Raw genomic sequence first — 27,784 nt, forward strand, 5'->3', positions numbered from 1 at the left:
TTCACCTCTTCATTATCTTTTGAGCCATGTGCCTTTGTAACAAATGGACTCCGGCTGCTTTGCTGTTTTATAATTCCTTGTTGTTAGAGCAGCAAATAACTGGAAAAAAAACTTTCAAATGGTGATGCAAGCACCAATTTTGGCACAAATACACCTTAGACATTACCCTTTTGAAAAGGCAGGGTGTCCACTTGAATTTTCAATAGGCAGCCATGTAGGGTTCAATTGAATTACACAGGGGCCAAAATTAAAAGATGCTCCAATCATATCGAAAACTACACCACATTTGTCTGAACATAACGCTGGACAGAGGTTTTATGGTGGTGCCTATACCTTTGCAAGAGGATGAAGGTCCAAGTCTTTCAGGCCCTGGTGGTTTCTGTCTTATTGCATGGTTGTGAGACTTGGATGCTAACCAGTGACCCATGGGACCCACTAAATGTCTTTCTGGGTCTCCTCAGGGGATACTTGGGTCCCGCTGGAATGTCTGTGTGTCAAACAACCAGTTATTTCAGGAGAATCAGATGAGGCGTATGAGTCACATGGTGACATTTTGTTCATGAGGTGTATTTCTGTGGGCATGATCCAGCGTACAAGAAAGGACTGGAAGAACCAAAAGCAGCCCAGAGGATGTGGCATATCCTCATGAATAGCTGTCATGAACTGTGCACACAGTTCAGATGGTATCAAGTGTAACTTTTAATTTCATCTCACAGAAAAACAAACATCTACAATGACCAATAAGGCATCAATACAATATCTGTAGTGAATAAATGTCAAATTTATGTTGTTTAAAATAAAATCAAGTCTTAAAAATGTCATTACAAATTAGACTTCAAGGAGTTGGTAATGACCGTCACCATATATTTACCTGTATATCTGTGCCATTCATGAACGGCTTATTTACTACTTACAATGTGATGTCTGAAATATTTAATCACTCTCACTCATTTTGGTGGCATCCATTATCAGAAGCTGATAAGTTAAACATGGAGGTAAAAAAAAAAAACTCCACCTCTCTCAAGTCAGTCATCCGTGCCTTGCTTTTTTTTTTTTTTTTTTTTAAAGTCACACAGCTGCTTCAGATCCATGAGATTAGCAGTCCGATCAGCCTCCTGAGGTATCGTCAGATATCAATAATGGCAAATACCTCCGCCTTTGTTTTATCGTAGATCTGCATGGCGGAATACGTGATGGCTTTCACCTCAGTTCCCTGAAATAAAAATAATAATAATAATTTAAACACTTAAAGATGCTTTTAAACTAAACTTCATATTTTCTGAAGCTGTATTCTGGGCTGCTGGAATCGGAATACTAAGACTGCTCGCTCCCTCCGGATCAGTTTCCTGTTTCTGAGCAGCACATTAGATTAGCGTGACGGAGGTGGGCTTTGCACCGTCTGCGACAGGATGACGTGATGGACGACTGTGCCACTCGTGGATGTGCAAACAGTTGTTTAATTATCCAGGTTCTATTTAGGCTTTTGGCAGGAAAAAGGTTTTCAAACATGCTGAGATCTGGAAGTCAGCCTAATCCAGACTCGTCTAAACCAGCAAAGGACATAAGGACTTCAGCTTAGATTCTAAACCTACCAAAGTCTAGAGCAGCATAGTCAGAATTCTGGCTTTTGTCCCTTCATCAGGTTTGACGTCATAAAAGAGAAAGTGATTTTCTTTCTCTTGAACAGTGTGTTTTTCCCACAGTATGGAAACAGGAAACTGATCTGAAGAGCATGTGTCTGTTCTTTGGAACCGGTTTTCTCCTTCGTACTGCTAAAACAGGCATCTTTACCTGCGGATGCTTCGACAGAGAAAATTCTTCACCCCACCTGTAAGAAACAAAATGAAGCTGACATGAGAAGAGCAGACAACAAATATCCAATTCAATGAAGTAATTATTCAACTAATTTATTAGTCCACCAACAGAGAAATCAAAACTAACTGAACAGCCTTTGAGATAATTATAAAAAATAAAGAAATTTCAAAACAACAACAAAAAACTGTTAAACAAGGTAACCTCAAAAATATTGCTCCCTATGGGATCAGTGTAAAGCCTTTTCTGAGATTCTAGGGATTAAGAGGTTGGATCTGCTAGCATGCACTTCCACATCCACCACACTATTACACCAATTTAGGTCCTGGATGGCAACCATCCAGGCAGACATCTATCTGCCTGAATATCCAGGATGAATTCAGAGTAGAGCTGCTGCTTTTTCACATCAAATGGAGCCAGCGGAGGTGGGTTGGGCATCTGGTGAGGATGCCTCCTGGTCTTCATGCTGGAGAGATTATATTTCCTCGCTGACTTTGTAACGCCTCGGGATTCCCCAGGAAGAGCTGGAGGACTTGGCCAAGGATAGGGAAGTATGGGGTGAGCTGCTTGGTCTACTGCAACCATGACCCAGACCCAGATAGGCATCAGAAAAAGAATGAATTAATGATGTTCTCTCATGATGTCTCCCTAAAGAACCGTTCATTTGAAAGTCATTCCAAGGATCCTCTGAAGGGACCTGGTACCACAGACATCCAGTTGTTACTTTGGGTCACTGGTCAGCATCCAAGTCTCACTGAAAACATCAGGTCCCTAAAGGCTTCTCACAATAATAAGTTCAACTGGGGGGGGGGGGGACTCATAAAAGCAAAACCATTGTATCACCAAATAGGGCATTTCCACAAACTAAACATGAAACTGTCTGGAGCATCTTGATCAAAAATACATTATTTCTGAATCCAAACTTGGGCAGCACAGTGGCTTAGTGGTTAATACTGTTGTCTCACAGCAAGAAGGTCATGGGATCGATTCCCACCTGTGGCCTTTCTGTGTGGAGTTTGCATGTTCTTCCCGTGTTTGTGTGGGTTTCCTACGGGTGCTCCGGCTTCATCCCACATCCAAAGACATGCAGGTTAGATGGTCTGGAAACTTTAAATTGTCCAGGTCTCCCTTGCAAAAGAGGTCTCGATCTCAATGGGACTAACCTGGTTAAATAAAGGTTAAATGAAAACTAGACTTGGGCCTGGCAAAAAGCAAAGCACTCCAGACAGGAAGTGCTCTGAAACTGCCGCTCATATGCAACCCGCCAGTTTAAAGCAGGTCTTTCTGGAGGCTGTAGTTCAATTTGAAGCAGAAACATAAAAAAAAGAAAAATATCCCTTGGATTTTCAGAGTGTAGTCTTCAAATATACAGTCGCGTGTTACTGGGCCAAGAAGGACCAGTTTAGGAACAAGAACATATTTGGGGAAAAGCAGTAAAACGTACCCGATGGAGCGGATCTTGAAGTGCAGCCTGTCCAAATGCACAACTTTGACCTCCTTGAAGACAAAGAGACGTGACAAATGGTAAATGGACTGCATTTATATAGCGCTTTTCCATCTATATCAGAAGCTCAAAGCACTTTACAGTGATGCCTCACATACCGATGACAGGGTGCTGCCATGCAAGGCGCTCACTGCACACCGGGAGCAACTAGGGGGTAAAGGACCTTGCCCCACGGCCCTTAGTGATTTTCCGGCCATACAGGGGTTTGAACCGAGGATCCTCTGGTCTCAAGCCCAACATTCAACCACTAGACCATCACCTCCTCATGAAACTATTTCAGGAGACTGAAATTTGGGGTCAAGTCTGATAACGAGGCAGATGATTCACAAATATACCCATATATTTTTGAAATGAATAGATTTTTTTGTTACAGAATGCAGTGAAAATACTGAGCCTGGTCTAATATACAGTTATGTCCATAGGTTTTTGGACAGGGACAATCAGTACACTATCACAATGGAGTTTAAATTAAACAGTCGTGCTCACTGTAGACTTTTAGCTTCAATTCAAGGGATTTAGACAAAAATATCACATTAACCATTTAAGAATCAGAACCAGTTTTATACATTTTAATACATCGTAACTACCACGTACTTATGGACCTGCCTGTTCCAGTGAAACATAACTGATCCCTGACCACCAAACTCACTCTGGGAACAAAGAACAGCTCTGCACAAAACTTGTACAACCAGTCATCCAGGAAATGGAAAAGAAGTGATTCCATGTCGTCGCCTTTTAGAAGAGGACAAGAAAAAAAAGTGAGTTTGGTGTCAGTGACATAAAGAAGTTCTGTTAACAGACGGCGACAGACCGCCTCACCCTCAGACTCCACCTCCAAGGTGTCGATGGGCTCCACCGTCTCTGTGTCCGTCATGTACCCAAACATGGCCATAGCACACTGCTCGAATGCTTCTTCCAGAGTGTCACCCCACGAGTGCAGTCTGCAAAGACAAAACAGCCATCAGCGGAAAGACCAGTGGTGAAACGGACACGTCATGATGATTACTTTCTTGTAATTATATATATATATATATATATATATGTATATATAAAAAACAAAGACACTGACTGTACATCTGCTGTGTGATCCAAATCTGAAATGATGGAAACAAAGTGACACAATCAGATGAGGAAAGTACACACACAAGAAGGAAACATATTTCACACACATCATGTGACACAAACCTAAAAATGACAAACTACACATTATACCATTTACATGTGGATCCAAAAGCCCATCTGGAAGCCCATCATACTGGAGACACACACAAAGTAAACATGATATATTTAGCTCGACTCTAACCCAAGCAGTTCCAACTCCTTCTTAATCCTCTAAAATGTCTTCAACCATTATTTTAGTAGGAAAGGGGACCAGTAGGTAAGGATGCAGTGAGACGGGCTGAGTCAACCTGCCCTAATGACATGTCGCACCTGCTCGGTTTGGTGACAGCCATCGTAGTCATCAAGGAGGCGTTTTAGCTGGGCGTTTTAGCCATAAGATGTAAGTGGCTAGGCTAAGGTGTTGGCTAAGGTGTGCCGCCAGCAGGTCAACAAGTCCAGACACAGCTCCTAGATGTTAGCAAGCCCGAACAGGTGCAATCATCCTCTGGTGTTCTAAGCGACTTCCTCCCTTTCACGCCTGCCTTGATCAGCTGGGTGTCATTGGTGACCAGGCTGCTTACATTGGCAGGATTTGGCAGGATGTCAGGTCGTACCAGGCAGATGGCTGCCCCGGAGTCCACCAGACCCCAGCTTGGTTGGGTTTTGAATTAGTTTTTTTCACATTTTTGCTTTGCTCTGTTTCCGACGAACAACAGGTGTCTCCAATATAATCAACTTCCTGGTGTGCAACATCCTTCAAAAAAAAGTGTGTCAGGGCTGCATACAGAACCTTCAGAGGTTGGGAGATTCAATCCTCTAGCTCAGGGAAAAAAGCCTTGAATGCTATGTCGGACCGGAATTTTCAGTCGGAAACCCCTGAGGAAACTGAGTAACGTGAGGTCCCCAAGTTAGCTTCACAGCCATGGCACCCACATTAGCAACTAAAGAGACAACAATGCTACGGATGCTGAAAATGCATCTTGAAATACATTTTTAACAAGTCAGTACTGCTATATAGGACATTTACCAAACCAAAGTCCTGTGAAGGACACACAACCTGATCAGGGACAATACACACCCTCAACACTCACTCTTCACACTCCTACCATCAGGCAGACACCACAGGAGTCTGAAGACCAGGACTACTAGGCTGGGGAACTGCTTCTACCCACAGGCCATTAGGTTTATCAGTAACTCTCTGACATACTGACCCCTCCACCACCTGACTGACTGTTATTTGACTGTTGCTCTTCTCCTCATCATGGAAAAGAGCCGCCGTTAGTTCCCCCCTGGCAGATCCCGAGCAGCCGGGAAAGCAGGCCGACTGGGTGACTGTGAGGAGGAAGCGTAGTTCTAAACAGAAGCCCCATGTACACCGCCAACCCGTTCACATTTCTAACCGTTTTTCCCCACTCGACGACACACCCGCCGAGAATCAAACTCTGGTTATTGGCGACTCTGTTTTGAGAAATGTGAAGTTAGCGACACCAGCAACCATAGTCAATTGTCTTCCGGGGGCCAGAGCAGGCGACATTGAAGGAAATTTTAAACTGCTGGCTAAGGCTAAGCGTAAATTTGGTAAGATTGTAATTCACGTCGGCAGTAATGACACCCGGTTACGCCAATCGGAGGTCACTAAAATTAACATTAAATCAGTGTGTAACTTTGCAAAAACAATGTCGGACTCTGTAGTTTTCTCTGGGCCCCTCCCCAATCGGACCGGGAGTGACATGTTTAGCCGCATGTTCTCCTTGAATTGCTGGCTGTCTGAGTGGTGTCCAAAAAATGAGGTGGGCTTCATAGATAATTGGCAAAGCTTCTGGGGAAAACTTGGTCTTGTTAGGAGAGATGGCATCCATCCCACTTTGGATGGAGCAGCTCTCATTTCTAGAAATCTGGCCAATTTTCTTAAATCCTCCAAACTGTGACTATCCAGGGTTGGGACCAGGAAGCAGAGTTGTAGTCTTACACACCTCTCTGCAGCTTCTCTCCCCCTGCCATCCCCTCATTACCCCATCCCCGTAGAGACGGTGTCTGCTCCCAGACCACCAATAACCAGCAAAATCTATTTAAGCATAAAAATTCAAAAAGAAAAAATAATATAGCACCTTCAACTGCACCACAGACTAAAACAGTTAAATGTGGTCTATTAAACATTAGGTCTCTCTCTTCTAAGTCCCTGTTGGTAAATGATATAATAATTGATCAACATATTGATTTATTCTGCCTTACAGAAACCTGGTTACAGCAGGATGAATATGTTAGTTTAAATGAGTCAACACCCCCGAGTCACACTAACTGTCAGAATGCTCGTAGCACGGGCCGGGGCGGAGGATTAGCAGCAATCTTCCATTCCAGCTTATTAATTAATCAAAAACCCAGACAGAGCTTTAATTCATTTGAAAGCTTGACTCTTAGTATTGTCCATCCAAATTGGAAGTCCCAAAAACCAGTTTTATTTGTTATTATCTATCGTCCACCTGGTCGTTACTGTGAGTTTCTCTGTGAATTTTCAGACCTTTTGTCTGACTTAGTGCTTAGCTCAGATAAGATAATTATAGTGGGCAATTTTAACATCCACACTGATGCTGAGAATGACAGCCTCAACACTGCATTTAATCTGTTATTAGACTCTATTGGCTTTGCTCAAAATGTAAATGAGTCCACCCACCACTTTAATCATATCTTAGATCTTGTTCTGATTTATGGTATGGAAATAGAGGACTTAACAGTATTCCCTGAAAACTCCCTTCTGTCTGATCATTTCTTAATAACATTTACATTTACTCTGATGGACTACCCAGCAGTGAGGAATAAGTTTCATTACACTAGAAGTCTTTCAGAAAGCGCTGTAACTAGGTTTAAGGATATGATTCCTTCTTTATGTTCTCTAATGCCATATACCAACACAGTGCAGAGTAGCTACCTAAACTCTGTAAGTGAGATAGAGTATCTCGTCAATAGTTTTACATCCTCATTGAAGACAACTTTGGATGCTGTAGCTCCTCTGAAAAAGAGAGCTTTAAATCAGAAGTGCCTGACTCCGTGGGATAACTCACAAACTCGTAGCTTAAAGCAGATAACCCGTAAGTTGGAGAGGAAATGGCGTCTCACTAATTTAGAAGATCTTCACTTAGCCTGGAAAAAGAGTCTGTTGCTCTGTAAAAAAGCCCTCCGTAAAGCTAGGACATCTTTCTACTCATCACTAATTGAAGAAAATAAGAACAACCCCAGGTTTCTTTTCAGCACTGTAGCCAGGCTGACAAAGAGTCAGAGCTCTATTGAGCTGAGTATTCCATTAACTTTAACTAGTAATGACTTCATGACTTTCTTTGCTAACAAAATTTTAACTATTAGAGAAAAAATTACTCATAACCATCCCAAAGACGTATCGTTATCTTTGGCTGCTTTCAGTGATGCCGGTATTTGGTTAGACTCTTTCTCTCCGATTGTTCTGTCTGAGTTATTTTCATTAGTTACTTCATCCAAACCATCAACATGTTTATTAGACCCCATTCCTACCAGGCTGCTCAAGGAAGCCCTACCATTATTTAATGCTTCGATCTTAAATATGATCAATCTATCTTTGTTAGTTGGCTATGTACCACAGGCTTTTAAGGTGGCAGTAATTAAACCATTACTTAAAAAGCCATCACTTGACCCAGCTATCTTAGCTAATTATAGGCCAATCTCCAACCTTCCTTTTCTCTCAAAAAGTCTTGAAAGGGTAGTTGTAAAACAGCTAACTGATCATCTGCAGAGGAATGGTCTATTTGAAGAGTTTCAGTCAGGTTTTAGAATTCATCATAGTACAGAAACAGCATTAGTGAAGGTTACAAATGATCTTCTTATGGCCTCGGACAGTGGACTCATCTCTGTGCTTGTTCTGTTAGACCTCAGTGCTGCTTTTGATACTGTTGACCATAAAATTTTATTACAGAGATTAGAGCATGCCATAGGTATTAAAGGCACTGCGCTGTGGTGGTTTGAATCATATTTGTCTAATAGATTACAATTTGTTCAAGTAAATGGGGAATCTTCTTCACAGACTAAAGTTAATTATGGAGTTCCACAAGGTTCTGTGCTAGGACCAATTTTATTCACTTTATACATGCTTCCCTTAGGCAGTATTATTAGACGGTATTGCTTCAATTTTCATTGTTACGCAGATGATACCCAGCTTTATCTATCCATGAAGCCAGAGGACACACACCAATTAGCTAAACTGCAGGATTGTCTTACAGACATAAAGACATGGATGACCTCTAATTTCCTGCTTTTAAACTCAGATAAAACTGAAATTATTGTACTTGGCCCCACAAATCTTAGAAACATGGTGTCTAACCAGATCCTTACTCTGGATGGCATTACCCTGACCTCTAGTAATACTGTGAGAAATCTTGGAGTCATTTTTGATCAGGATATGTCATTCAAAGCGCATATTAAACAAATATGTAGGACTGCTTTTTTGCATTTACGCAATATCTCTAAAATTAGAAAGGTCTTGTCTCAGAGTGATGCTGAAAAACTAATTCATGCATTTATTTCCTCTAGGCTGGACTATTGTAATTCATTATTATCAGGTTGTCCTAAAAGTTCCCTAAAAAGCCTTCAGTTAATTCAAAATGCTGCAGCTAGAGTACTAACGGGGACTAGAAGGAGAGAGCATATCTCACCCATATTGGCCTCTCTTCATTGGCTTCCTGTTAATTCTAGAATAGAATTTAAAATTCTTCTTCTTACTTATAAGTTTTTGAATAATCAGGTCCCATCTTATCTTAGGGACCTCGTAGTACCATATCACCCCAATAGAGCGCTTCGCTCTCAGACTGCAGGCTTACTTGTAGTTCCTAGGGTTTGTAAGAGTAGAATGGGAGGCAGAGCCTTCAGCTTTCAGGCTCCTCTCCTGTGGAACCAGCTCCCAATTCAGATCAGGGAGACAGACACCCTCTCTACTTTTAAGATTAGGCTTAAAACTTTCCTTTTTGCTAAAGCTTATAGTTAGGGCTGGATCAGGTGACCCTGAACCATCCCTTAGTTATGCTGCTATAAACGTAGACTGCTGGGGGGTTCCCATGATGCACTGTTTCTTTCTCTTTTTGCTCTGTATGCACCACTCTGCATTTAATCATTAGTGATCGATCTCTGCTCCCCTCCACAGCATGGTTTTTTCCTGGTTCTCTCCCTCAGCCCCAACCAGTCCCAGCAGAAGACTGCCCCTCCCTGAGCCTGGTTCTGCTGGAGGTTTCTTCCTGTTAAAAGGGAGTTTTTCCTTCCCACTGTAGCCAAGTGCTTGCTCACAGGGGGTCGTTTTGACCGTTAGGGTTTTACATAATTATTGTATGGCCTTGCCTTACAATATAAAGCGCCTTGGGGCAACTGTTTGTTGTGATTTGGCGCTATATAAAAAAAACTGATTGATTGATTGATCATTATTACTATTATTACAAGATGTTGTCAAAAGCAGTCAAAAGAAAAAAAAAATGCTCCTGCACAGTCCGGCCGGTGTGCGCCATGCACCAGGCCGCTGTTCACCTGTGTTCCAGAGTCATTAAATGCACCAGACCAGCAAGAACTGAACAACAGGTCCCTGAGCAGTCGCCTCTGCACTTCTTCTCGCTGGCTTCATTTCCATCCGCGGCTTCGCTGGGTTTATTTCTTCCCCGGCTTTAAACACACAGTCATTTTGACACCATGAGATCCAACTTTTAACTTTGTGTCCGTCGGTTATTGACTGCAAAATCGCTCTTTTTCAAGCTGACGTCAGTGTGCACAGAGCATGCCTCATCTGATCCATTAGAACAAGATGTTAAATCTATCATAAACATACTTTTACAGCTGATTATATAGAAGGAATGAACATGTGACTGCTTTAACAAGCTACTACAATAAAAACATTACAAATAATTACTTTTTAAGCTGTTTCAAATATGTTCTCCATCTCAGTGCACAAGCCAAAGGGAAAAAAGGGTCCAGATGAAACAGTCCTCTGTTATTCCAGAAGTGATTACAGGTGTTTTCAAAATCCAAACTGACAGAAAATGATTAATCCGCTACAAAATAATTATTTTGTATTCGGCGTTGGGCACACAAAGCAGGTGGGATTGTAGTGAGCAAGAGGGCTGAGCCAAAATAGTCTGTGCTGTCCTCCTCCAGGTGCTCGGATAATGGGCTTTTACAGCCTCGTCCTCACTACAAACATGCCTCTAAAATCCTCATTAGTTCTCATAGTACCGCGTACACAAACTGCCCCACGCCGTTGCTGCCAAATTTTGGACTTCCTGAAATTAGCGCCACACTTAGTGCATCGTTAGCTGAATATTCTGCCTCTAAGAGCCTCCCAGAGCCACTATTCTCCCGTGATTGTTGATTAACTGGATTTTGTACCAAAAAACATGCTGCGTGACTCATGATTCATCCTTCAGTATTTGGTGGGACCAGGGCTTAAGCCGCGTAAGAGCTAATCAATGTAGCATCAAAAGCTACAGCTTTCCAATGCAACACACAGAGTAAAATAAAGCTTTTTAAGAGAAACAGAGTCCACGTCTGAAACAGACTGACTGAACATTTAAAGCAAAGCATTGTGTTTGTCTGTTTTTAAAAAGACACAGGGTTTGTTCCGCTGGCTGCTCTCCGCTCTACGTGGGGAGGGGCTGTTCGCCCGGCGGCCGGCTGCTGTCTCTCTCTGCCCGGTGTGAGGGGGGCTCAGCACCCTCTTCACACTGGGCGAGTCGCAGCTCCGTCCCCGGACACACGGACAAACAGTCTCTGAAAAAAGATCCTCTCTGCAAAAGTCCACTCTTTCTTCTGTGTTTTGCTCAGACTGTTTTGCTGAATGTTTGACTTTTCTGGGCAATACACAACGCTTCACAAACACTGTTTGTGAAGCGTTGTGTGGAAAAAAAAAAAAACTGACTGTGAAGCTGCATGTTCAACCTCCTGCTGAAATGCATCTGCTGAATCACAGAGAAAGAGGGATTAAACAAATTCACGCAGGGACCCAGTCCATCAACCTTAAAAAAACAAACAAACAAAAAAATTAAAAATCATTAAATTTTACAAGTTGGGACCCCCCCACCCCCACCAAAAAAAACAAAACAAAAACAGAAAGCCATTTCAGCAAAATGTGCGAGTTTTTGGCCCCTTTTCAGCCGATTTTTCACTCGTGTGAGAATTTTTTGGATCGAGTTTATTCATGCGACGATCGGGCGAATAGACATTTTGACACGGCATTGCGTCCCCGGCGGCCGGGCGAATAGATTCAGGCCTCTACGTGCTCTTTAAGTCAAGTTTTCATCGACAGGGTGCAGAGCGGATTTATCAGTGTGGCTTTTGTGGAAAAGCTGCGCTCCAGAGCCCAGTTTTTCACAGGCTGTGCTCACGTTCACGTGCAGCCTGACTGAGGATTACACCGATCGCCTGTGCTTACGGGTCCGGTGTCAGGGGAGGGCTGAGCTCCTGACACCGGAAAAGATCCAAAACTAAAAAATAAATAATTACCCATGAAAACAGAAAAGGATACACTCAATTTGACAATCTGTGTGATGGCGCAACGACATTGTGCCATTGCTTAACCCTGGACTGTTGATGATTTTTAAAAACGCAAAAGTACTTTTTATCCGATTACTTGATTAATTGCCAGAATAATCAATAGAATACTCAATTACTAAAATAATCGATAGCTGCAGCCCTAATTACTATCATCCCCGAAGTATTTATTGTAACAGCTCTGTTCACTATTTAGGCACCTTACAACTCCTGCACAGCAGGAACGCTGCTTAAAACGACACAACAGTGCACATGACAATAAAAAAACTCAACTTAATGTGATATATTCACATTCTATGTACAATTCATGAAATTAGCAGCACCACACATCAGCAAAAACATCATGTTTGACTCCTTCATTTAGCCCTAAAGATAACGTTAGCCTGGCCTAGCTCTACTGTGGTATAGGCCAGCAGTTAATGAATCAAATTATAAAAATACATTTTAAAGGCTCTGCAAGGTTATCTCGTGAACACACTTTTCTGGCAGCAGGGTTTTTTTAATGTTGGGTCTTTCTGAATGTCCAAGAGTTCTGAATGCAGTATACAGCTAAAGACAATAATAAACACAATCTTTGTTTTGATTATGATTAAATCCAAATCAGATGAATAATGTTGGAATCACAGTATCAGTGTGGTCCAACATTTCAAAGGGAATTCTCTCATCGTTTTACTGGCAAGTCAGCAAATAAAAGCCTATAGGTTAATTTAATTACATGTTATGTTAATAATATTTATTTTCTTGTTTCAAAATAAAAGGAAAAAATAAAGTTATTATACCGGTGTCTATCACGTAACACACAGGTCACTTTTTAAAAACTATCATTAATAATTGGAAAACGTGTTCTTGCCATAGAGTGTGATTATAACCAGAGACGAAAACACAAATTATAAAAAGTATTATACGTTATAAACAACACTGTTTTAGGGGATATTAGCAGAATGTGGCTAAGCTAACTCCATGAACTCGATGAAAACTTCTGACTCACATTCGTATTTCTTGTTAATTGGCGGATATTTGGCTTTAACTGCTTTCTGTGCCTCAGTCAGATCTAACTGACGGTCGTCCATTCCAACCTTTAGTGGTTTAAAAAACAATAAATCTAACTAAGTTTCCACACCGACGTAACAACATGCAAGACAGGAAGTAGTTAAGTGCTGCAGAAACGCCTCCGCTTTGGTCACTGCTGATTGGCTAATTGCACTCACGCGGACGATATTGCCGATTTATTTTATCGATATCACACCAACGCGGCATGCTATGAAAGTCTTTTTAATCCAAAAGTTGTCAGCTGTGGCAAATAAATAAATAAATTGTAACGTTCACACTTCATATTCAACAGCAAGTTGTGCAAATGTTACATTCACAAAATACAATGAAAGCCCTGGTGCGTACCTTCAATGTTATAATGGATTTTAAAAAATCAGATTAAATCAAGAAGAGGTGTCGGTTTTCTTTTTGTGACTTCCAGGAAATATTTGAATACGACTGGATGAAAGGCAAAGTAATCATTAACATCAAGTAACCAGATACATGGTTCCACTAGCAGCATGCCTTCTTAAAAATATTACATTAATAAACCTGACTGGAAAACACAGAATATTAGTATCAAAGATACTGGAGCCAAAATATCAGTACAAGAAAGGGATACAGGATGGATAATAAATACAAAATTTAGTTTTAATTACTGTATAGCAAAGAAAGTCAATGAGGCAAACCATGTTTTGGGGCTTATTTCTAGGTTCTTTGAATAAGGCCCCTTCAGCTGCTCCCTTATTTTCACTCGGGGTTACACACTGAACTCTACACTATGTTGCCACAGCAAATCCAAGGTGGATCTGCATGTTGATCTGGCACAAGTTTTACACCGGATGTCCTTCCTGATGCAACTCCATGTTACATGGGGGATAGGATTTGAACCTTCCGCACTGAAACCAGGCACATTAACCACCGGACAGCACGGTGATTAATGTGGTTAGCACTGTTACCTCACAGCAAAAAGGTTATGGGTTCAATTCCCACCTGTGGCCTTTTTTGTGTGGAATTTACATGTTCTACACATGTTTGTGTGGGTTTCCTCTGGGTGCTCCGGTTTCAATTTCAATTTATTTTCATTTATATAGCGTCAAATCACAACAAAGTTGCCTCAAGGCGCTTCACAAAAGTAAGGTCTAACCTTACCAACCCCCAGAGCAACAGTGGTAAGGAAAAACTCCCTCTGAAGAAGAAACCTCAAGCAGACCAGACTCAAAGGGGTGACCCTCTGCTTGGGCCATGATACAGACACAAATAACAAAACAATTCACAAAACGAACAATCAGCCAATCAGTCAGCCAATCAGAGTAAAGAAAGTCAATGTGACGTCAGCTGGCTGCTTGCTTGAACAAATAAACCAAGATGGTGGAAAACACTTTGAAACAGCTTATTTCTATATAAATACAACATTTCTCATATATATTGTAAAGGTTTGTGAGAAATAAGTACTTCTAACTCTAAAAACATTGTTTTGTAACCAAAAGTGCTTTACAAGACACCTTACAGATAAGTAAGTAAGTAAGTAAGCTTTATTTATATAGCACTTTTCACAGACCAAGGTCACAAAGTGCTTCACATGATATAAATAGACAATGAAAAACAACACATACAAATATAAAAACAGTAAAATAATTGAAACTTAAATGCCAGTTTGAAAAAATGTGACTTTAGTTGCTGTCTAAAAACATCCACAGAATCCAGTGAGTGAAGGGAAAAGAGAAGCTCATTCCAGAGGTGAGGTGCCACAGCTTGAAAGGATGAAAGGATCTGTCCCCTTGAGTTTTGAAACATGTACGGGGAACCATCAGCAGGTTCTGACTGGAAGACCTCCAGCTCCTGCTGGAACCATAAGGCTGGATCAGGTCCTTAATGTATTTGGGTGCCTGCCTGTGTAGACCTCTAAAGGTCAGCATGAGGATTTGTAATTTATCCTGTAAAAAACAGGGAGCCATGTAGAGACTTGAGGACAGGAGTAATATGTGTTCTCCTGTGGGTGCAGGTAAGAAGTCGTGCAGCAGAGTTTTGCACTACTTGTAAGTGGGCCAGCTCTTTCTTATTGAGGCATGTAAAGAGACTGTTACAATAATCAAGTCGCAAAGAAACAAATGCGTGTACAATCATCTCTAGATCATTAAAAGCCACCATTTTGTGTAATTTGGAAATGTTACGAATTTGGAAAAAACAGTTCTTAACGAGCTGCCTAGTGTGATGTTCCAAAGACATCCCTCCATCCAAAGTGACACCTAGGTTACGCAGGCTGCCTTTAACAGAGCTGCTCAGATTACCAAGGTGATTCTTAATGACAGACATAGCACCATCTGGAGCTACAATCAGTGTCTCAGTCTTATTAGAATTCAACTGCAGGATGTTTTCAGTAAGCCATTCTGTAATTTTAGTGAGACAACTAATGAGAGAGAACAACTAATGTTTTTTTTTTTTTTGCCTTCTTGCTCTCGGTTGGGACGGTCGCATTTTTCTTTCCTCCTCCCTCCCCAACTTTCCTGCTACTGTAGCGTGTTTGTCTGTGAGGCTGCCAGCCCTGCTTCTCTGGAAACGGCAAAATGGATCTAATCAAGTGGTCTCTGAACGCAATTGACACTATTTTTTCTACAAGACACTCGGGAGCGGAGGACCCGACCTGTCCTGCCGGGACACATGTGGCTGGTTACGTGATGGACAGCTGGCGGAGGTGGCAAGTCATGTGCCTGTACACGTTGTCTGTGGAGGACGTTGAAGATGTTTACTTATTTGGAGCTGTGGTGACCAGGTTTCTGCCGTGTGGAGCGGCCATAGCACTGGTTTACCGGAAAATTAAGAAGGTGGAGGCAGCATTAATTGGCCCCTCCAGGCTGCCCCACATGATCGATTCGATTGGAAGGGCAGTGTCAGCTCAGTCGGCGGGTGTTAACCACGCGTTGGAATCCATCTCGGGGAGAATGGCTGCACTGGAAAACCGCTTTGATCGTCAGTAATGACCACATCTCTTCTCCTCTATTCAGATGTACTTGGGAGCCACTCTGAAGTTTCAGACAGTGGAATCTTTCAGGCGTCTGTTAATCTGGATATCTATTTGGTTTCCAAACACCAGCTGCCCTTCAAGGCCGCTGAGATAAAATTCCTCCCCCCGAGGAACACTCCTGATGCCTCGCTCCTCGTCTTACCCCGCCTCTCTTGTCTTTCCCCCTCCCAGTCCTGTGATGGTGACTGTGGGACCTTGGACTCTGGTGGACTGATTCAGGACTGGGATCCCCCCCCAGGATGGACAGATAAGGCCTGTTGATGGTGCCAAGGGCGGCCTCCGGGCTGTCTGTCTGAACACTGGACACATTCAAGTCTCGGCTGTCGTCTGTTGTCTGATTGTTTACTGTTTTTCTGTGCTTATGGGTTTTTTTTTTTTTTGCTTCAGTGGTGTTGTGTGTGTTGAACACAGCAGCAATGGAGGTGTTTTCTTCCCAATACTCTCCTTGTGTGTGCTTTTATGTGTGTTTATGTACCGGACCGGCTTATGTGTGTTGTTGTTGTTAAGTGTGTCATGAAGCCGGTCAAGGTTTGCTCAGCCATGCTCGTGACTCAGGGCAGGGACATACATCTAGAGCTGGGTCCCCGGGCGCCATAAAGGCGACTTCTGCTCCTAACTGGCAATTAGGATGGGTTAAATGCAGTAAACACATTTCATTGTGCAGGGAACATGTTCCTATGTGCATATGACAATAAACTCCTTTGAATCCTTGAATCCTTGAGAGAACAAAGTTTCTGGGCTTCAGTTGTCTTAAAAGAACAGTACAGCTGCAAGTCATCAGCATACAGATGGTAGGACACATCACAGAACTGCTGCATCAACTTACCAAGAGGAAGGATATACAGCAGGACCAAAATCGGACCCAGGACTGAGCCCTGTGGCACACCCCACAAAAGATCAGCAGATTCAGACATCACATTGTTCACAGAAACACTAAAAGTTCCACCAACCAAGTAAGAACCAAACCACTCTAATACAGGACCTGACATGCCGACCATATCCAGCAGTCTATTAATCAAAATGCCATGGTCAACGGTAGATGACCATGGCATTTTGGCATTTCAGATGTTAACGTGCGTCAAGTAAGTGGGTCAGGTCAAAGGTCATCTCAAAACCTTGTGCGCGCACACTCGCACTTCCTACTGTAGTTCATCTACACAACGGCGTTAGAAGCAAATGATAATATTCACTGTGGATAAATATGTTCTCTTCATTAAAATGAGCTGGAATTTTGCAACATGTTACAAAAACAAGCCGACATTATAATTCTTGGATTTTGGTAGAAAGTAAATTTAGTCACTTTTGTGACATTTGAAAGGCTGTACAGCTTTAAGTATCAGAGACTACAGCTATAATTTTTTTAAAGAAGCAACCAAGACAAAATATGAGGAAGTTGTAATTCTTTCATAGGATTGTGTGGGGAGGTGATGGTCCAGTGGTTAGGCGTTGGGCTTGAGACCAGAGGATCCTCGATTCAAACCTCTGTTTGGCCAGAAAATCACTAAAGGGCAGCACGATAGCTTAGTAGTTAGCACTGTAGCCTCACAGCAAGAAGATCATAGGATCAATTCCCACCTGTGGAGTTTGCAATTTCTCCCTGTGTTTGTGTGGGTTTCCTCCGGGTGCTCCAACCAAATCGCCTCCCCTAAAAATCGATACGCCTGCCTTCACTGTACATGCGTCATCAGCTGCGGTTCACTGATTATCACCTCATTTCTGCTTCAAACTGCCACCAGTCATCATCTGTCTCAGCCACAGATATCTGAAACTTTTCTACAACAATCATTTCCACATAAATTCAGCATTATTTCATCATAAAAGATGAAGGAAGTGATCGATCAGAGCACCGCGGCGACACGAGCTGCTAGCTGATGCATTCACTACGTGTCGGTCATTTCAAAATGTCACAGAATTTCACAGAGTTTCTGCTTAAAACGGCCTTGTTTCTGCTTAAGCCTGACTTTAGAATGATTTAAGAGGTTGTACCTTTATCATCTGACAGTTAATAATCACATGAATCCATTTGATTTCTTTGGGTGAAGAGACTCTGTCTCAGACGAGCTGCTGAGCTCCGAAATGACACATGCACAGTGGAGGCAGGGTGGAGCGATTTTTAGGGGGGACCGTTCGGTCTGCGACACCGGCTTCCACCCACATTTAAAGACATGCAGGTTAGGTGAATTGGAAAGGTCTCTCTTGCAAAAGAGGTTTCGATCTCAATGGGATAAATCACCCCTTAAATAAAGATTAAATTAAACTGAAATTTAAAGGCCATTGGGCAAGGTCTTTAATCCCCAAGTTGCTCCAGGTGTGTAGTGCATGGCAGCACCAAGACATGAGTGTGAGTGTGTGGGTGAATCTGAGGCATCACTGTAAAGCACTTTGAGCTTCTGACATAGATGGAAAAGTACTATATGCCATAGTGGACCCATAGAACAGCCTCCCGGACAAAATAGCTAATACTCTGTCAGCAGCGATCCTTCAAAGCCAGACTGGATGGGTTTTGGCAGGTTCACCCAATAAAATATGATTTCATGACATTGCCCCAGGTTGTGCCACCACATCATGTAATATACCACAATGGAAACAAGTGGTTTTGACTTTCTTGTACTATCTGTGTATTTTAATGTGCAATTACATATGTACTTTGTACATTATTTTACTAAATAAACTCAATCAATCAATAAATTCTTGTACAGTACTGGGATCGTTGGCTGTTTGTAAAATATCGCTATATTTATATGAACGTCGTTGTTGCCGAGGGTCACTGTTATCGGCACTGTAGTATCGATCCGTCCCTCCATATATGGACAGTGACGTTGCCGTTGGCGCCATAGCGAGCCTTCGTGCTGCCTAAAATCTGCTCCAGGTTTAGGTGTTTATGTGCGCCGCAATGGCTGACAAAGATGGTAAGAGCGTTTATCTTTATTAGGAAAAGGAGAAGATGCTCGTGTCTGTGTCCGATACGGTGTTAAATATATGTTGCGACCTACCGGTGTTTGTTGGCGTTCCAGAGTTTGTCACCGCTCATTGTTATCAAGTAGCCGGTTAACGTTAGCTGCTAAATTAGCTTATGATTTAGCATCAACCTCACAGGAAGTTAATTAGTATTATTGTCATTATATCTTATTACGTATGTATATGTAGTATACATTTGATGTAACGTTGCCGTTGTTTGCTAGTTAAAATAACGTCTGACATTATTCTCGTCGTTGAATAATGTGCCATTTGTTTGACCAAAACTCAGTTATTCAGTTTATCAATATGTATAAAAGGGAAAAAAGAGAGATTGTATTTATTCTTGTCTATTAACTTATTTCAAAATATTTAGAACAACCAGTGAGTTTAAAATTCTTTAGAAAATATTCTTCTGACAGCTGTTTAATTATAAACTGATTATTGATTTATTGTCAGACTTTTGAATGTTGTCACTAAAAGGTAGAGAAATTGACATGGTTATTTATTTTGTTAATTTTTTGTTTTTGGGACATATTGTATGCAAACCGCAAATTGATGTTAGTACTGCAACATTGTTATTTGAACTGCCCAACATACACGCTAACCCCAAAATTTGCCTGTTGGTTCCTGTACAGCTTCAGCGCCACGACGTCCTTCATTATCTCACCGTAATCACGGCATATTCTCGTATGTCGGATGTCGTACAAAGTGGCAAAATTCAGTTCTGTATAAATAGTTGCTTCATGATTTGTTTAATCAGATAACTGAAAAGTTATATTTTATGATGATAAACTGATAAAACAAATTTATCTTTATTACAGATAACCGATAACTATTAGTATTGATTTGGACGCGGCCTCATCAGATTACACTGTCGGCTTCTGATAAACCAGTTTCACTTTAAGCACCACAGGGGCTTCTGCGTAAATTCAAGGATCACAAGCACAAAGAACACACAACAAATGAGTAAATTAAAAAATAAAACCCCAAACACTGTCATCATCTTTCAAAAGCAGTAACGCACAGTATTAGAAGTCACAGTTTATCTCAGTATTAGATACACCATCATTTACAAACTAAAAAGCTGCTGCTTTTTTCACTTGCTTTGAACCCTGCGACTTAAACAACCGAAATACATCCATTAATGCATCGATTGGCAGAGTAAAAGACACGTATGAAATATAAGTTCTTACCTGTTAGTTTCAGTGGGATTCATCTGAATAAATAATCCACGTTTTAAATCCAAAACAATGCCAAACATGAAGAAAAGTCCCTCCCTCTGTACACACAGCTGCACCATGAGAGCTCCTCTCCCCCACCGAGTCTTGGCAATTAAACTACAGCCACAAAGAAATAAAATAAAATAGTGTTAAAATTAGTCTGTTTTGTTTTTGTGTCAAGCGGACGAGTCACTGTAACGTCCAAAGTGAACCTGAACTACACTACCCACAATGCTCCCTGCATCGTCTGACCAATCACGTTTTGCGCTTAATGATGGCGTCATCAGCAAGCGACAGGCAGCTAGTCAGAAACACACAACAAACAGACTAAAATGTTTGATTTTAGGGTTTACAAACGTTTTTGACTGTTAAACTTTAACAGCAAAGAAAATGTTATCGGACTGAATGTTATCAGAACTAAATTTATCAGAAGATAATTGGTCCGTTGGTGGTTTTAAAATTTATCTGAAAAGCTAATCCGATAGAAAAAACATTAGCTTCAATAATTATCTGCTATCGGATTAGCGGAACTATGCCCACCACTGGTGAGAGGCGGGGTTCACCCTGGACATGATGCCAGTCTGTCACAGGAACACACACACACCTACCTAAGGTCAATTTAAAGTCACCAATATGACTAACCTGCATGGAGGGAACCGACATGACCTCCACACAGAAAGGCCCCCAAGTGGGAAGTGAACCCACACCCTTCTTGCAGTGAGGCAGCAGTGCTAACCACTAGGCCACCGCAGTGCCTCTGATCACAACTTTAGCTGGCAATACCTAACTGTTCTGGCACACCAGAAACATAGTCACTTTTTTGTTTGTTTGTTTTGAATAACCATTTGGATATTTAATAATTTTTTTCATTTGATTGAGTCATTGTTTCAGCTGTAAAACTGTTTTTAATATATTTTACAGACAAACCATATCATCAATGGTTGACAAAAAACACATTTATTGGAGTGCATTGAGACAACTTTGTTGTGATTTGGTGCTATAATTGAAAAAAAAAAAATGAAATTGGCAATGAAAGTCACAACCCTGAAATGGGAAGGAGGGTTATTTTTGTGACTTAGAGTATGATGGTCAGAATGATTGATTGTATCTCATAAGTTGTGGAAGGTGAGGTTCATGTCACTGTGGTGTTTGGTCCAGTAAAGTTAGTTTAATGACTGACAGCATCAATCTGCATGAATGTTTTCTTGCAACAGCTGCATTTGATGATGCCGTGGAGGAGCGGGTGATCAATGAGGAGTATAAGATCTGGAAGAAGAACACGCCCTTCCTGTACGACCTGGTCATGACTCACGCCCTGGAGTGGCCCAGCCTCACCGCTCAGTGGCTACCTGACGTCACCAGGTGAGGCGCCACCTTCACATATGCTCACTGAGTGTAATTAACCACCAAACCTAACCGTGGCTTTGAGTGCTAATGTGTGTTTTCTGTGGGTGTGCAGACCGGAGGGCAAAGATTACAGTGTGCACAGGCTGGTTCTGGGGACCCACACGTCAGACGAGCAGAATCACCTGGTCATCGCCAGTGTTCAGCTTCCAAATGACGATGCCCAGTTTGATGCCTCCCACTATGACAGCGAGAAAGGCGGTGAGGGAGTCTAACATGCACACGACATCTTTGGCATACTTTCACTGAGGCTCAAAAAACAGTTGTCTTGTAAAATGACTGGGCTCCACCCCTTTTAAATAGTCTATTTAAAAAATGAAATGTTTGCTTTGTGGCTTACGGTAGGCCCAGCCATTCTGGCTTAAGACAGTTTACTCTAGTTTTGTGGAGTTTTGTCAGAAAGGGCATCCACTGTAAAACTTGTGCCAATTGAACTTGCAGATCCGCCTCGGGTTCGCTGTGGCGACCCCGAGTGCAAACAAAGGAGCAGCTGAAGGGATTTTTACTCTAGTTTTCAGCTGTTTAAATCCAGCAGTTTTAGTCAAAACTATTTTAAAGCAGGTCAGAATTGCTTAATGTGTAACTGTTTAAATCATTACAACCTGTAATTGTAGCAAATTGAAGCCACTTTGACATATTATCATGAATAAATCATTATCATATTTCAACCTAGGTTCCGTTTTTAAATGCTTTGAGGGTCATCTTTTTCACTTGCAGCCTAATTTGGGAGGTTTACTACTTGCACTCTGGTGTGACTTGCCTACAAATAAATAAATAAAAATAAAAATCATGCTTTCATTCATAATAACTGTGTATGACTTTCTCAAGAATCAAATTACTTAAACTCCAACAAAAAAGAATAAATGTAAAAAATAAAAGTACACTCCAACACTACACAAACCTCCCAAATTAGAGAGCTGAACAAAAAAAAAAGTAAATAAGTCAAATGGATTCACATTTCTATTGTAGTATTTCCAATGCGGAGAGTTAGCATTTCGTGCCCATCTGACACGCTCTTTTATCCAAACTGCATCATATACCATCTAATATGCCATCACTGCCATATGCCATTTGGCTTATTTTTATGTTGCTTATGTTTTGGATTTAAAATGCCTTATGTTCAGTAACAGCACAGGCTGTGGTGTGCACATGTGCTGCACTAAGTTCCTCTCTGTTGTTAAACTTGTCCCAGGGAAACACTGTGTTGCAAAGTGGGTTCCATGTACAGAATGAAGGTACAGATTATACACCTGAAAATAACTATGCAGATAGCCACTTACCTTAGCCTCCCAGTCATTACAGGCTGACTTCTGATGACGGTCTATCTGATAAAACGAGTGGAACTAATGGGTCACAGGGGACTGGAGCCTGTCCCAGCAGTTATAGGGTGTGAGGCGGGTTCACTCTGGACAGGACCCCAGTCTGTCACAGGGTCACATACAGACAAACAAACACGTTCACACCTACGGACAATTTAAAGTTTCCAGTCCATCTAACCTGCATGTCTTTGGATGTGGGAGGAAGCCGGAGCAGCTGGAGGGAACCAACACAAACGTGGGGAGAACACGCAAACTCCACACAGAAAGGCCACAGGTGTGAATTGATCCCATGACCTTCTTGCTGTGAGGCACCATTGCTAACCACTAAGCCACCGTGCTGTCCCAATAACACTTTATCAAAAACAAAAAGTTATCACTTTTGAGAAGTTACAGTGATGTTTCTTCACAAATTACTTGATTAAAGCAGCTGATTAATCTGCTGCCGATTGTTTAATTTACAACATGCTGATGTCACGGTCTTCAATGCAGTCGCAACAAAGGCAGAGAGAGCTGAGGAATGCTGGGAGTTCTCTTTGTAACAGTCATTCTGTGCGTCCTTTCAGAGTTTGGAGGTTTTGGTTCTGTAAGTGGTAAAATAGAAATCGAGATCAAGATCAACCACGAGGGAGAGGTGAACCGAGCTCGCTACATGCCCCAGAATCCTTGTATCATCGCTACCAAAACGCCCACCAGCGACGTGCTGGTCTTTGATTACACCAAACATCCCTCCAAGCCAGGTTGGGAAGCACGTTTTCAAAGGCGTGCAACACGCCAGCTGTTCGGATGGTTTCCTGTTAGACATTGTTTTTCTTGTAGACCCTTCTGGAGAGTGCACCCCAGACCTGCGGCTCAGAGGCCACCAGAAGGAAGGCTACGGTCTCTCATGGAACCCCAATCTCAGCGGATGCCTGCTCAGCGCTTCTGATGACCACGTAGGTGAACGGTGCTGCAAAACAGCACCTTGTAGGATCTTGTGTGTGTCCCTAACGGGTTTTTGTTTCTGTTCTTAGACTATCTGTCTGTGGGACATCAGCACGGTACCCAAGGAGGGTAAGATTGTGGACGCCAAGACCATCTTCACAGGCCACACGGCAGTGGTGGAGGACGTCTCCTGGCACCTGCTCCATGAGTCGCTCTTTGGATCTGTGGCCGACGACCAGAAACTCATGATGTAAACGGCAACTCGTAACCACACCACTCACTAACGTTTTGTTGACTTTCCTCTAAACAATGGCATCTTTGTCCATTTGGAACAGTTGGGACACTCGGTCCAACAACACCTCCAAGCCGAGCCATGCAGTGGACGCCCACACTGCTGAGGTCAACTGCCTGTCCTTCAACCCCTACAGTGAGTTCATCCTGGCCACAGGCTCAGCAGACAAGGTGGGTCCGATCTCAGAGTGCTGCACTCCGGTGTTGCCGACCGAACAGTCCCCCCTAAAAATCAGTCTGTCCTGCCTTCACTGCGCATGCGTCATCAGCCGCGTTTCACTGATTATCACGTCATTTCTGTTTCAAACTGCCTCCAGTCATCATCTGTCTCAGCCTCAGATATCTGAAGCTTTTCTACAACAATCATTTCCACATAAATTCAGCATTATTTCATCATAAAAGATGGAGGAAGTGATCAGAGCGCCCTGCTAGCTGCTGCGTTCACTGCACCTCCGTCATTTCAGATAGTCAGTAATGACTCGCTGATTATCGCCTCGTTTCTGCTTCAAACTGTCTTTAGAATGACTTTAGAGGTTTTACTTTGTCATCTGATGGTTAATAATCACATTATTCCCTTTGATCACTTTGGGTGAAAAGAGTCAGAGTCAGACTCAGGTGAGCTGCTGTTGTCCCAAATGACACTTGCACAGTGGAGGCAGGGTGGGCCAATTTTTAGGGCCGGACCGTTAGGTCTGCGACACCGGCTCTGGCTTTTTCTTTGTATTCCCAGGATTGCGTGTAATCTGGGCCTCTTGTGTTCTTCAGACTGTGGCTCTTTGGGACCTGAGGAACCTCAAGCTCAAACTGCACTCCTTTGAGTCACACAAAGATGAGATCTTCCAGGTGAGAAGAAACTGTCTGGCCATCAAAATAAAAGTCCTTCTTTAGTTTCCACTGTTTGTGGAGCTTTGTTTTTGTGTTTGTAATTGTTCGTAACAAAACTCTGTCCTGTTCTTGTAACAGTGACATTTCTTGCAATATTGTGATATAAAAGCAAACGAGCATTGGCACCAATTAATTTTACAGAACAGACTCCAGATCTGTTGACATTTTTAGACTCTGTTTACCACCAGATCACAAATCATGCAGTTTGGCTCCCCGCCGGTCCTTCTATCCATCGAGGCTTCCGGCAGACGCCTGACGCACTAAACGTGTGTTTTAGCAGTGTGACGTGAATGATCAAGTAGGACTGTTTTTACGTTCTTCAGTCCACTAAACCGGCTCCTGATTTAAATTTCGCTCACTGCTCAGTTGTTTGCCACATCGTCTCTCTGACTCTGTGAAAGTTCAGCTTCAGTTTAGCCTGCTGTAATATTTATAGAACGTTAGCAACTCTGTGAACAAATTAATCCATAAATCATTGAAGAACCGTGTCCCGGTTCTTGTGAACAGGTTCAGTGGTCCCCTCATAATGAAACAATCCTGGCGTCCAGCGGCACGGATCGCCGCCTTAACGTCTGGGACCTGAGTAAGATCGGTGAGGAACAGTCGCCAGAGGATGCTGAGGACGGTCCTCCTGAGCTGCTGGTAAGATGTGTGCTAACCAAGATGTGTGGTAACCAAGAGTGTTGGTGTTACTGTATTAAATGTGATTATAAATCATCTTTTATTTATGTATTTTTAATGCACATTTCTCTGTAGTTCATCCACGGAGGACACACGGCAAAGATCTCAGACTTCTCTTGGAACCCCAACGAGCCGTGGGTCATCTGTTCAGTATCGGAGGACAACATCATGCAAGTCTGGCAGATGGTATGAGACTTCTTTTCCACACGGTGGCACTGTCAGCATATCTGCCTGCTATAGTCACTTTTTTTTTTTTTTTTTAATATATAAAGTTTGTATCGTCCTGGTCCCTGATTGGCTGAGCACACCTGAGCTGACGTCTTTGTCTGCAGTACCTTCCCAGCCCACCAAGGGGCTGGGCCCAGACTTTAGGAATCGCTGGTGTGGTCATCAGGATACTCCTCAAACTAGAGCCATTATACTGTATCGTGATCAATATTGATCATTACGTGTCACTCAGCCCGTCATTAGTGTAACTGGTGGCGTCCTTTAAGTTCATGACGTTATTCCTGTTTATTGATGCCTGGAGATAAATAACACTGGTCGACACAATCTTTCTTGTGTGGAGTTTTTCAACAGATTTTGGGTCATTTTGAGGAACTGAATCCGAATCTGGTGTTAGTTTTTGCCAGTCACATCATGTTTTTGAGATATGAAAACATATTTCTCGTATGAAGCACTGAAGTAAAAGCTGCAGTCTCGCACACCTTCTCAGCGCCATAAATGATATTACGGCTCTTGTTCACACCTCGTAAACCTGATTTAAAAATTATGCTTTTGAAGCTTCTTTTGTGCGATTAGTGGCATCAAACTCATGAGTGAATGAGTAACTTTTATGCATTTCATCAATACGGAACATGCAGAGTGCAAAAAAAAAAAAAAAAAAAAAAAGTGCTAGAAAACAGGTGAGCTCAGATTCAACACCCCGAAATGACCCTAAATCAGTTCAGAGAGTCCATGCAAGAAAAAATGTATTTATTTATTTATTTATTGTTGACTAGTGTTATCTATAACCAATGACAGGCTAAGTACAGCATCAGTAACGTTGTGGTCACTTGGGTTCATTGCTGTTGAACAGCACGGTGGATTAGTGGTTAGCACTAAACATTATAATTGTCCAGGTCTCTCTTGTAAAAGAGATCATGATCTCAGTGGGACTAAACTGGTTAAATTAAATTCACTTTCATGGTAAACCACACAGTTCATTGCCTGGTGGACATCTGACCTCTGACCCAAAGGATTGACATTTTGGTTGACCAGAATCCACATACATGTGTACCAAGTCTGGTTCAAAGTCAAACTGGCTTGAAAATCAAATCCCTTGACCCCAGTGACCTTCTGCAATAATGAACCCTTTAAAAGTAATTCTGACCTCGACCATCATCCAGAATGGGCCAAAGAACCTGGAATAATAATAATAAAAACAAAAACAGCTTCTTGTTGTTATCCATAGTGAGAAAATACATCAGTGTAGGAAACATTAACCATCAGACTCGCCTGCTTTAAAGTGCATTGAGTTCGTCTTTTTTTTTTTTTTTTTTTTACTTTGTCTTTCAGGCTGAAAATATCTACAATGACGAGGACCCAGAAGGTGCTGCAGATTCAGAGGTCCAAGCTTGAGTCCAGTTCACAACAAACCCGGTTCTGGATGCAGTAAGGTGCGCGTGAAACCTCGTCGGCAGCTGTGGTTTTAAAAATCCACTGCGGTGTCATCACGGTGTCAAGTATTTAAAATCACTCTTCTTTTTTAAACTCGTAGTTTTTCCACTTTGGATTGTGATGAAAGCTTCAGACAGCTGTCACTCATTCATCGAGTTTAAAACAAAAAACCTTTCTAATCAAATTGTACATACTGTAGTTCCTTCTTCTTTTTTTAGTGACTTTTCCAAACTGTGCCGTGTCTCTGTGTGGTTCTTTACTTGGTTTTTGTGCTGCATCTGATACATGTGCACTTAAATATATTCATAATAAAACATTTACAGTGAAGCTGCTTCAAGTGAATCTTTAAAGTCCACGTGCTGCTTTTTAAAGGATGGCTCGTCTGCAGAGGGTTTTGTTCCATTGCAGCCTCTCCGGTGGGGGGTTT

At 42.1% G+C, this 27,784-nt stretch overlaps 2 protein-coding genes across 2 annotated transcripts; one reads left to right on the plus strand and one right to left on the minus strand.

Annotated features, from left to right (window-relative positions):
- Nucleotides 1-674: 674 nt before the first annotated feature.
- zbtb8os (zinc finger and BTB domain containing 8 opposite strand) lies at nucleotides 675-23,280 on the minus strand. Its single transcript, XM_034195607.1, has 8 exons — nucleotides 23,273-23,280; nucleotides 12,954-13,041; nucleotides 4,386-4,410; nucleotides 4,136-4,257; nucleotides 3,966-4,048; nucleotides 3,257-3,309; nucleotides 1,792-1,828; nucleotides 675-1,213 (listed from the first exon to the last, which is right to left on the minus strand). The coding sequence occupies exons 2-8, from the start codon at nucleotides 13,033-13,035 to the stop codon at nucleotides 1,127-1,129; spliced, it is 489 nt and encodes a 162-aa protein (XP_034051498.1). The 5' UTR covers nucleotides 13,036-13,041; nucleotides 23,273-23,280; the 3' UTR covers nucleotides 675-1,126.
- Nucleotides 18,828-27,688, plus strand: LOC117532288 (histone-binding protein RBBP4). Its single transcript, XM_034195606.1, has 11 exons — nucleotides 18,828-18,928; nucleotides 21,412-21,559; nucleotides 21,657-21,802; nucleotides 23,484-23,657; nucleotides 23,737-23,852; nucleotides 23,931-24,091; nucleotides 24,177-24,303; nucleotides 24,898-24,975; nucleotides 25,525-25,659; nucleotides 25,774-25,884; nucleotides 27,256-27,688. The coding sequence occupies exons 1-11, from the start codon at nucleotides 18,901-18,903 to the stop codon at nucleotides 27,316-27,318; spliced, it is 1,287 nt and encodes a 428-aa protein (XP_034051497.1). The 5' UTR covers nucleotides 18,828-18,900; the 3' UTR covers nucleotides 27,319-27,688.
- Nucleotides 27,689-27,784: the final 96 nt, after the last annotated feature.

The sequence above is a fragment of the Thalassophryne amazonica genome, chromosome 19 (assembly GCF_902500255.1).
Source record: "Thalassophryne amazonica chromosome 19, fThaAma1.1, whole genome shotgun sequence".
NCBI classification, from domain to species: Eukaryota; Metazoa; Chordata; class Actinopteri; order Batrachoidiformes; family Batrachoididae; genus Thalassophryne; species Thalassophryne amazonica.

Excerpts from the sequence above, each read along its gene's own strand:
- zbtb8os (XM_034195607.1), bottom strand. The coding sequence starts at position 13,035 with ATGGACGACCGTCAGTTAGATCTGACTGAGGCACAGAAAGCAGTTAAA. Across the intron at positions 4,258-4,385 it reads GATCACACAGCAGATGTACA|ACTGCACTCGTGGGGTGACA; the intron begins GTCAGTGTCTTT and ends TTGTCTTTGCAG. Across the intron at positions 1,214-1,791 it reads CTCTGTCGAAGCATCCGCAG|GGAACTGAGGTGAAAGCCAT; the intron begins GTAAAGATGCCT and ends TTTTTATTTCAG.
- LOC117532288 (XM_034195606.1), top strand. The coding sequence starts at position 18,901 with ATGTGCGCCGCAATGGCTGACAAAGATG. Across the intron at positions 23,853-23,930 it reads TCAGCGCTTCTGATGACCAC|ACTATCTGTCTGTGGGACAT; the intron begins GTAGGTGAACGG and ends TTCTGTTCTTAG. Across the intron at positions 24,092-24,176 it reads GACGACCAGAAACTCATGAT|TTGGGACACTCGGTCCAACA; the intron begins GTAAACGGCAAC and ends CATTTGGAACAG.